Raw genomic sequence first — 11362 nt, 5'->3', positions numbered from 1 at the left:
ACTAGTCATCTCTACCAAAAGGAAAAGATAAAGCTATATATAAGTATCATTGAGTTATCACTTTTTCCCTAAAATTTCTGAATAATTTTATTCTAGCATTTTTTTTCTGGAAGATTTTAAAATTATTTTCTTAATCATTGCAATTAATTAAGATATATATTTTACTCTCTAATAAGATTTTAAAATATTATACAAATTTTGATCTTTTAAGCTAATTATAAGTCTAGTATTCAGTCTAAGGTTCAAACACACCTTTTTTTAACAGCGGTTCAAACACTTCAAAATTTTCATTTATAAGTCTAGAAATTGATCAGTTCGATTCTCCCTTCACAAATTCAGCATATGTGAGCAAGGGCAACTAAGTCTCAACAATTAATGCTATTATTTATTTCCTATGCTTAAGAATGGATGTTTTTAGAGGTAGAAGGTGTAGGGGTCCACAACAGCCTCTGGGTGAGAGAAAGTAGTAAAACGGCATTGGACATATTTATTCATGCCCTATGGATAAATCAAGTTACTGAGCAACAATCCAACAAAGTCAAACACTTGATTAAGGTTTAATATTAATTCTTATATACTCCATATAACAATGTGTACTATTCACAGAAAAAAATAAGATAACAATGTGTACTTATGTTACTAAAATAATTGACTACTACTGCATATTCAATATCGGAGACATTCTTTTTCTTTATTTTAAGGAAGACGAAAATGAAGAAAAAACAACGACCAATAATCGAGAACCTATCTTGATCAAGTCAAAAAGGAGGAATAAACTTGTGTATCGCGTACATTAGTCAATGACATAATCACTCCTACTATACGTAAAGAAAAGTTTATAAACAGTGACACAATTAATTAATTGATGTCTCTATTACATAAGTTGTGACGTGGTATGAACATGATCAAGTATCCCCAAACCTAATTATATATCGGATACAGATCTGATACAAAAAAATGTTTATAGGTTTGAGATTAAATTGTAATTACTCCAATTATAAATTCATTATACGGGAGGTTCTCCATTTTATTAGTTTCACTAGTGAGAGGGAAGAAGAACAATATTCAAAAAATAAAAAGAAGTTGTTTATTTAACCTTGTATAGTAGATGTATAGTGGCCCATATAATTTGTTGATAGTGAATTGAGTTGAAACGGTGGAAGAGACGAAAAAGGGAAGAGGAAGAGGATGCCAAAGCTGATAATTGAAAAGAAGAAGAACAAAATAAGAGGAGCTTGATGTGGGGCACGTATAAAAGAGGTGGGGTGAATTTCAGAATGCATGTAGTGGCTACTTTCTTACCGGATATGATTATGTTCTTGCTCACTTTTATTTTAGAAGAAAATCAGAACATGGAAGTCGATCATTTTTGCACCTCAACCAAAATATAAGAAAAAAAGTCACCAATTAAACTACACAGTCGACATGAGGCACCTAAAAGCATGTGTTTAGAGAGAGAAACTTTCCAAGACACATATACGTATAAATAAACAAAGAATAACACTCAACCCTAATTGACCTCTTTAATAAAGAATAATTTTATAATTTGTTGCATCTTTTTTTTATAAATTTTCTCACTCACTAAACAAAAAGATTAAACATATTATTATTTTTAAAATATTAATGCATGCATTCATTTTTATATAATACTTATTTTAAAAATATTGAAAGAATTAGTTAAAAGATATATTCTTAATTAATACTTACAATTTTTTTTATAATTAGTTGCTTCAGTTAAGTTGAGATCAAATTGCTAACAAACAGATTATAGATTTCAGCCATTTATTTACTTTAAATCTCAACATTTGTAAGTTATTATTATTAGGTTTAAATATGTTTGTGTCCTTTTAATATACTTCTTTTTTCTGGTCCTTCTAAAATTTCTTCTTTTAGATTTAGTCTTTGTTATTTTGTTATAGTTCTTATAAAATATTCATTTTTGTCATTGTAATATGTAGATCATTTGATTTTTGTTTCTATCAAATGCATTTCAAAGAGATTATTTTAAAATGAACAAAATATTATAAGATCCAAAATAAATAAATAAAATATAAGGATCGTTTAAAAAGAAAATAAGGACCAAAACAAAAACACGTTTGATTTCTCTCTCTTTTTTCCTGGATTGAGGTTTTTTTAATATGTTTTAATGTTTATTAAATTAAATTAAGAAAATCTAATAAATAATTGGAATTCAAATTAAATAAACAGTTGAAATACCTCATTTTTTTAAAAAAAGAGTTGATTATAAACGTTATCATAAAATTTAAAACTAATTCAAATAAAATTAAAATTATAAATATCAATTTATTTATAAAAAATAAAGTTAGGAGGAATTGATACTCCATTCCTTGAATAAAATAAACGAAGCATACATGCTTTCTTCTGTTTCTTTCCAGAGGAAAGGACATATGTCTAATTAGTCTAATTGGGCCAATTTATTTGTCATATGATTTCCAATATGTAGATCATATAATTGCAAATCCAACCTATAATTAGGTTTTTGGATTTTATTTGGCCTATGAACTTGGGTCATCTACAGTTCCTTGGATTGTAGGATTGTCTAGCATTATTTTGATGATAACATATTTTAATTAGTTTTTAATTTTTTTATTAGTTAAAAAATTCATTTGTCTTTTTTGATAAATAAGTTTTTTAGTAGTTTTTCAGTAATTTTTAATTTCTTTTTAAACATTATTTGAATTAATGTTTAAAATATTATTTTATCCTTTTATTCTATTTTCCATATATTATTTTCGTATTTAGTACAATTATTTATTTATAAAAATATTAGTTTTACTATATGATACCTTTTTATTTTATTCCTGGCCTAGTTCAAGCTGAAGTGTTTTGGTGCTGAAAAAAAAATTAAAAGCTGAAATTTTGGCTTTATCTGTGCATGAAAGTGTAGTGTGCACGTTAGTTTCCAACTCTGGAGCATTATGGTCGCATTGCAGGGAGAAAGGAAAATATGATGCAATAATCGGACTACAGCCTATAGATGAATTAATATATAATTTTTTTGTTATCCTTAACTTGTTAATACAAAAAGTGAGTATATAGTAATGTATTTACTGATAAAAAATAATAATAAAAATAATAATAATAATAGTGTGTTCTAATGGGTCTACCCAGGAAAAATTGGAGTTGGAAGGGTTTTACCTTTTGAATTAGTTTCATTCAACTTGATCAATAGGCCATTGAATAAGAAGGAAATATGTATGTTGAATAACATAGCTTTTCCTTTTTGAAGGGATATTAAATAGCTTACTTTAATTTTAACTAATAATAATGTATATGATTAGCAAGGTTTAGTTTACTACTAATAATGAAAATTAAATTTGAGATAAATCAGGAAGATAAAAAGATAATGAAAATTAGATGCGACAGATAAGCTAATTTCCTTTTGTGACAAAAAAGATACAACAATGAAATGGATGAGTCAACAGTGCTGTAACTTGCATTTTAAAATATAATATTTTATTTAATAAATTTTCTAAAATAATTTTAAAATATTATCTTAAGAAATGATATTTTCCAAAAAAGTAACTCGTACATAATTTTTGTGGTGAAAAAGTTGCACCATTCACCCGTGCAAGAGTTGTTTTGATTCTTACGCAGAGGGTCCATCATACATACTGGGACACTAGTACTGTGCATTGAAGGAGGTATATATATAAGATAATGTAAATTAATAGATAATATGAAAGATGAATTTCTGACAAAATTGACACGAAATAAAAAAACCATTTGACTTCTAAAACCTTCATTTTCCAATGCAATGAGGCCAGACTTTTCCATTTTTTTTGTAACATCTGTCAATTGAATTTCGATATAATTTAATTGTATTCTGATAAATATTTTACTTTTTTCAATAAAAAAATCAAGCAGTGCCATTCCCTAAAATATCATCGACTGCATGTTTCTTTCTTCCCTTTCATCATCACCTTACCCAAGCTTCCATTAGAAGTTGATATGAAATCCCATCATGTTAATTATGCGTGTGCGCGTGTACGTGGAAGAGATCAGATAAAGAGAGACACAAAAATATATCAGTGAATTCGTGTGTAGGAAGTGGAGAGGAGAGGAGCTAGAAAAAGGTAAATATAGAATAAGGTTTTGAGACTTCGTGTGTGAAAAAAAAATCAAAGTTGGAATGTCATGATATGATATGCTACCTACATTCTATAGAAGAGTGGAATCATAATACATGCTAACGAAAAAAAATAAAAATAAAAAAGTGAAGCTTTTCATGTTGCTAGTTTTTATTTGTCAAATTCTAATTAATTGTGTTCCTGACTTCGATCAATTCTATGCTCTAGTGTGTATGCTTTGCATTATATTGTTGCTCTCTCTAAAATATTCAAACCAAGCATTATATTTCATAGACAACTAATTTTGTGCGTATAGAAAAGTTTGAAGATGTACATTCTCCTTTTCCCCCTAAATTGAAGAAACGTCATGTGATTAAGCAACATAGTTTTTCAGTGTTGGTGTTTAATTTTGTGGTCTTTTTTGGTTTTGTTTTTATTAACACGTTTTAGACCCACCAACACCTCATTTTGGGTGCTAGCTAAGAGGGAATTGGGAAATGTTATTGAGTGGCATCTCTGCTTTGGATTGAAAGAAGCAAAGATGAAATATGCAAAGATGGGGAATGTCGTTATGAGTACAAGCGATATGATTAGAGAAAAGAATTCTTTGCTCCGCAAGCAACTAGAATTTCCCACTTTTTGGTGTTACATTTTTACTTTTTAGCTCTTTTGCACCTAGCTCTTCAGTCAAAGCCATGACCCTTTTCCCTTCTCATACCATCATTGGGACATAACTGCTGCTACATGAAACTTGTCATTATGCACTAAAAAAATGCCCAACTTTGGTCTTTGTTCATCAGTAATCATGCTTAAATAGCCCTTATTGCCTCCCTGCCCTTTTCACAAATCACTACATTAATTTGGCTAGCTACCTCATTAATTTGTTATCTAACTCTAATGATGAAAATTCATGCCTAAAAATTCACACTGACTAAAACATAGTTTAGATTTTATTCAATAAATTACCACATTAATTAGTTGGCATTACATAACTGTTTGAGCTAAAAATTTACAACCATATATTATAAGATTCCTAATTCGAGGTTATGTATGTATTCTATAAACCTTTTTATTAACTGGAAGTCTGGAACAACTGTATTTTGATTAAGAGTAAATTATACTGACAATTCTTGAAGTTTTTTAAATTGCTAATAAATCTCTTGCTTTTTTAAGGGTAACAACAACCTCGCTTATGAAGGTACACGATATAATATTTTATAAACAATTAAAAAAATTTGATGTAATGCATAAGAGATATTGTAACATCTGATCTCTTAGTTTTTTAAATTTATGATTTCAATACTTTTGATTTTTATTATAACATTTGGTCTCTTGATAGATTATTAACTGATAATTATAGTTGTTAGAGATATTAAATTAATTATAATTAAATAAATATTATAAACATTAAAAAAAACGTTAATAAAAAAATATTAACCTTAATGTGATATGATTGCCAGTAGACTTATGTGCGATAATGAATGTAGAATAGATGTCTATGGAAAGAAGGAGGAACATTCTTATGGAAAATCATGATTAATAATTTTTTTATTTAATTTTTAATAATTAATAATTTTGATTAATTTATAATTAATTTAATAACTTAATTAATCAAACTTATTTGTTAATAATCTATTAGGAGGACCAAAATTACAAATTTATAACATTAAGGGGTTCAAATGTTATAATTAAAATTTAAAGGAATTAAAATTATGAATTTAAAAAATTAGGAGAATCAAAATTGTAATTGAGCGTTCAAACAATTAAGAAGGTCGATGTTGCAAAAATATGATGAATATTGAAAGAAATTTAAATAAATATCAGAAATTTTAGTGTAATTTACTCTTTGATTAATGCAGCTTTTCTAACAGTTCCTGCAGGAATATTATAAGATTGGGTTGCAAAGTATTTGTGCAGATGAGCCAGGGAACCTTTTCACCCTCCCTTTACCCTTAAGAATTCATTTTCCCAATTTTCAAGGTCTATAATTTAAGTAGAGTTATACACCTGATTCTGTTTTATGAGAATAAAATTTCTTACAAGATTATATATACACGTAATCATTTTACTGTTTACTCTTCTTGTATAACGCAGCAACCACTAACATATGGAACAACATGAATGATTGAGGCCAAGATGGAACATCATCAATGAGAATCGTCATAAAACTTATATTAATGAAAACTAGTTAGGTTTAAGGTGGTCAAATCAACTATGATTATAGCCAACCTGTCTGTGATTTATTCCAATTCCACTTTTCTCCGGGTTTCTTTTTTGTCCTTTGATTTGTCTTTCTGAATCATTATTAAGATTTTTAAACATGGTTTGCTCTCATCAATTAGGTTGAAGTTATACATGTACATGTTATATAGCAGACATTTTATGTGCATCGGATTTTATATATGCTTTTGGAGAATGGCTTTGGAAACGCCAGTCTTGTTATTTCATTTGCTAATATACTTTTCTTGCCTTTTTTTTTTTTGAAGTTAAATTGGGTAATGTTTTATATCATTTTTTCAGACTTCTCTTTTTCTTAACAAGAGAAAGGCTAAATACATTTTTTCTGACTTCTCTTTTTCTTGACAATCATATTCTAGTTTATTTTTAAAGATTTTTTTTCAGCTAAATTTAAAATAACTCTTAAGAAAAAAAAAGTTATACCAAAGATTACTTTAAAATTTAAAAGTTGAGTTCTCTTGAAGGCAAAAAGCTCATCAAATGATAAAATTGATGCTAAGGTTATTGAATCAGGAGTGATGCTAAACACAGAAAAACAGAAGAAAAATTAAATTTCCTGACCCTCAATCCTTAATTCAGATTCTTAGGCAAATGAACTTGAGAGTTATTAGCATCATCAAGAAATCATGTATAGCATTCCACGCAGGATTCAATAAAGGTTTCTTTGGTAGGAAAGAAATTAAAATGAAAATTTCAAATTGAAAATATAAATTAAGCTATATTTAGAAGTGTATATTTCATTTTATCAACATTTTTTTTTACTTTAATATAATGATTTTCCTTCCAGTTAGAAAACTGCTGAGAAATATGGGCTTCTCAATGGTCATGTTGGCCTTTTTTTTTTGGGTGAGCTGGTCAACGGTCATGTTTGCCTGCAATTCTCCAGGATGGAAAATTGTAGTAGTTTGTGCAGGAACCTCTTTTTGTGATATGAGTGCTGCTAGGTGCACCTAACATTATTGCTGGTGTATTCAGCACTAACCACGAAAAGACAAAAATATCCCTTATGGATCAAGTTGATCCGTAAGTTAATTTTTAAGACTTACGGATCAATTTGATCCGTAAGTCTTTTATGGATCAAGTTGATCCATAAGTTGATTTTTAAGACTTACGGATCTAAGTTGATCCGTAAGTCTTTTACGGATCAACTTGATCCGTAAGGAGAGAAATTAGCAGGGACAGTTTGCCATTTTCAAAGAATGCTGGGTGCACCTAGCAACACTCTTGTGATATTCAAGGAAGTGGAGCCCAAAAGAACATTGGATTGTTTTAGAATTTTAGCCTGGGTTTGGGATGCATGACTAACGGTTGTTGTTTCCTACATTTTAACTAATGCATGACCGGAATGAACTTTTCAAAATGCAAATGAAAGTGCAAGAAACAATAGTGAGAATACTAAATTTAAAACAAAAAAAAAAACCAATAGTAAGAATACAGAAAGTACCTCCCATGATTAACCTGTACTAGCTCAATTTGATTTTGCACGGCAAGAATCCAACCCAGAAACTCCATGTCTCTTGACCAAAAATAAAATAAATAATGACTATACCTTTATTTTTCATTCTTTAATGATAACATTTCTTTCTTCTTTAAAAAAAGAAACTTATACATTTAAGTTCTTAACAATCTTTATTAGCTATTGCGTTAGTAACTTTTTTCTTTCTTTAATGATAACTAAAGTATATTTATGTTTTGTATTTTATCGAACGCCCTCTTTCACAACAGATTTTTTTTTTCATTGTATATATTATTATACAACGGGAACATATTTCTGTGAAAAGGGTATTTTGAAAATATTTTTTTAAGAAAGTGGAGTGTAAATAGAATAAACTGGAATGAGAATAGTATTTCCGTGGAAGTTTGTTTTTGAACTTCGAACAAGTGATTTATTCAGACAGCCCAGCATTCACCATGGACGGAAAACAAAAAAAAAAAAACCAAAAAAGGACGCCGAGTGAAGATTCTAGAATCCCCTTGTATAAACAAAAATAAAATAAAATCAAGGCTTAATACATTTTTCCGTCATGTAATTTAATGTTTTTTTAATTTTATCGTTGTAATTTTTTTTTCTTGTTTTAATCATTATAAAAATATATTTATTTTGTTTTTTTCTAAAATATTTTAAATAATATTTTTTTATTGTTTAAAACATTTTTTAATATTCAAAATACTGTTTAAAACGTTTTAAGACAAAAAATAAAAAAAATATAAGATATAAAAGATGAAAATGAAAAAAAAATACTAATTTAGATGAAAAAAAATTTAACCATAAAATCAAATATTTAAAATATACCGAACATAAACCCTTTGTAAAACCCTAACAAGTGACCTCAAATTTCTCAACCAGAGGTTCTGTCGGTGTTCTCTCCCTTCCGTTTCGTGGCGTGTGTTCCAAATGGCGAAGCGTTTGATTCCACTGTTCAATCGGGTTTTGGTGGAGAAAATCGTGCCTCCATCAAAGACCAACGCTGGCATTTTGTTACCCGAGAAATCCTCCAAGGTTTACTCTCCCAATCCAATTCATTCATACCCTTTTAAATTCCTCCTTTTGGGTCTTCGATTTTCATCTCAAAGTTTCATCTTGGCTTGATTTGTTCAAATTTACATATTCCATTTGCACTCCTTTTTTTAGGGGTATTTAAGTTCTCCAATTTTCTGTGTGTGATACTGTGATATGATATCGTACCCAGATGGGTACTAATTAAGCCGATGCCTGCTGTTCAATTTTTTTTTTCTTTTGGATTGTGATCCTGTGGTTCTTTGTATCGTAGAGTAGTTGTCTTAGTGTATTTCCAATAACAATTAAATTTGATGATCTTGAGTTTTCTTGGTTCAAATGGTCAAAGTCTTTACCAAGTTAGTGTTTCAGTTTCTTTAGACTGATAAGTGACAATTTCTCATTGCAAATCATGCATTTTGTGTTAAATTGTTGATTTGTTGAAGTGCATTTGCTGAGTTGATGTATTTTTACATGTTTTTCTTTAGCTAAATTCTGGAAAAGTTATTGCTGTTGGCCCTGGCTTTCACAGTAAGGATGGGAAGCTAATTCCTGTGGCTGTTAAGGAAGGTGATACTGTTCTTTTGCCTGAATATGGGGGAACTGAGGTGAAGCTTGATAACAAAGAGTATGTATTTTTTTTTTATGATGTTTTATTTATTAGTTTATTTTTTACCCTCATTCAATTCTTCAACTTGATCCTGAAGTTTAATATGGTAGATATAAATGTTTGAATGGACTAGAATTATTCTTGAGGTCCTATATTTTTGTAAAGAAATTGTTTCTTTTGATGATTACACTTAAACTTTGATAGTTTTGCCTACATGATGCCTAGAAAATTCATTTCTTGTTACAAAGTTGATCCCTTCAGGTCTAAGTGAGTAAATGTTATTGTTGACTGTTTTCGTTGTGAATCATTAATACAAGGTGGACCCTTATTGAAGAAGGAGATGTTATGCTTGATAGTGTTTGTCCATTATTTAAAATTTTCTTTGTTTGTTGATTCATATATTATGTATATTTTATTTCTTTTTTCATCTATGTCATATGTTTTAATCTGATATTTCTTTTGTCTATGCCTAGATATAGAGCTTCTAGACTGAAGCTGTTATTTTAGTTTATCAATAGTTTCTTAGTTCTATACTTCTAATGAAGTAAAGCATTGGTATCATAAGTTAAGCATTTTATTCAATAAATTTTATTGCTTTTTGTTACTAGATTCTCAGTTTGCTAATATTCAGGGTTTAACTAAATTTGCAGTTCCATGTTGTATTAAGAATGTATAATTTGAACCAGTGAGATGTTGAAAATACATATTTTTTTCTCAATGTTAGGATAATAGGTAACATGCTTTACAAATGATATTGTTGTGATTGTTAATATAGGATCTGTTACCCTTACCCCACAACCCCCAAAAGAAAAAAAGAAGACACAGTCACAATCCAAAATTAGTTTTAAGGAAGAGGATAAGTGTCTGGATTTTTTTTTTTCCTGATAACTTGCCATTCTCAAACCCTCTCTATTCGTGGGATTTGAGTGTGGCAAGTTAACAGACAAAATATCAAGAATCAAGATCAAGGTTTGAGGGATTTGCTAGTTCTAGAAATATTTCAATTATATTGAACTACTCATAGCCTCCAATTAATTTCCCCCCTTTTCTTGTGCTGTGTTTCATTGACAGCAAATTTACACTAATACACACGAAGAACTATATGGTTTGCTATGTGAATGAATTATATTGGATGTATAAATTAGTTGGTTGTTCATCCTTGTTGCAATAGCTGCTATCTATTTCTCAAGTCTTGGCTAATTAGATGCTTTTTATGTAGGTATCATCTGTTTAGAGACGATGATATTCTGGGGACATTGCATGATTGATGTCAAAATGATCCGCGGAAATTTACATGCTAGGTGTTCTGCTACATTTGAGGAGTTTCTTTCTGTTCTGATTTTTATGTATGATGTCTAAATCAACATTTTGTTGTGGAGCAAAACACTTTAACTTTTTTTTTAAAAACTTACAATGAATGTTATTTTCTGCAACAACTGGGAAAACTATTTTGTTGCTCATGAAATTTATTGTCTTAACATATTTATAGTTCTGTTTTTTTAACTTACATTTGAGGACGTATAAGAGTATTTATTGTTTTTCTGTTTCATACTCGTGGATTGGGATTCCAAATATGTATTTATTTTATTCATGAGAATTAAATATGATATTAGAGGGTTTACAACGTAGTAAAGGTGATAAATTTATTTAGAGTAAATGGTGAATTTTTAGGATTTAAATTAAGTTTCTGAAAATAACTTTTTTTTTTTTTAGATTTAGGTTCTGGACTTAAGTGATAATAATAACATAAGTTTTAGTGGTTTATTTGAGTTTTTCTTAGTTTCAGGACTAAAATTAAAATGACAACTAGATACAAATTTTGAGAATAAATTAGTCGTTTACTCTTATTTTTAATCCCTTCTATCATGCAAGTTCAAGCACAATCAAGAAGAAAGCAGTTACTACATTCTGCTAGACAACGTTGAT

At 28.8% G+C, this 11362-nt stretch overlaps 1 protein-coding gene across 1 annotated transcript; it reads left to right on the top strand.

The window, feature by feature from the left end:
• The first annotated feature begins 8629 nt into the window (after nucleotides 1-8629).
• On the top strand, nucleotides 8630-10982 carry LOC100306384 (uncharacterized). The gene is made up of 3 exons (NM_001251068.2): nucleotides 8630-8829; nucleotides 9315-9454; nucleotides 10656-10982. Exons 1-3 carry the CDS (start codon nucleotides 8725-8727, stop codon nucleotides 10702-10704), a joined length of 294 nt encoding a protein of 97 aa, NP_001237997.1. The 5' UTR covers nucleotides 8630-8724; the 3' UTR covers nucleotides 10705-10982.
• Nucleotides 10983-11362: the final 380 nt, after the last annotated feature.

The sequence above is a fragment of the Glycine max genome, chromosome 3 (assembly GCF_000004515.6).
Source record: "Glycine max cultivar Williams 82 chromosome 3, Glycine_max_v4.0, whole genome shotgun sequence".
NCBI lineage: Eukaryota > Viridiplantae > Streptophyta > Magnoliopsida > Fabales > Fabaceae > Glycine > Glycine max.
Note: the sequence above shows the minus strand (reverse complement) of the source record. Positions and strands in the feature narration are given on the sequence as shown.

Bases quoted from the DNA above. Each gene is read 5' to 3' on its own strand.
- LOC100306384 (NM_001251068.2), top strand. From the start codon at position 8,725: ATGGCGAAGCGTTTGATTCCACTGTTCAATCGGGTTTTGGTGGAGAAA. The intron at 8,830-9,314 runs GTTTACTCTCCC...GTTTTTCTTTAG, and splicing joins TACCCGAGAAATCCTCCAAG to CTAAATTCTGGAAAAGTTAT. The intron at 9,455-10,655 runs GTATGTATTTTT...CTTTTTATGTAG, and splicing joins GTGAAGCTTGATAACAAAGA to GTATCATCTGTTTAGAGACG.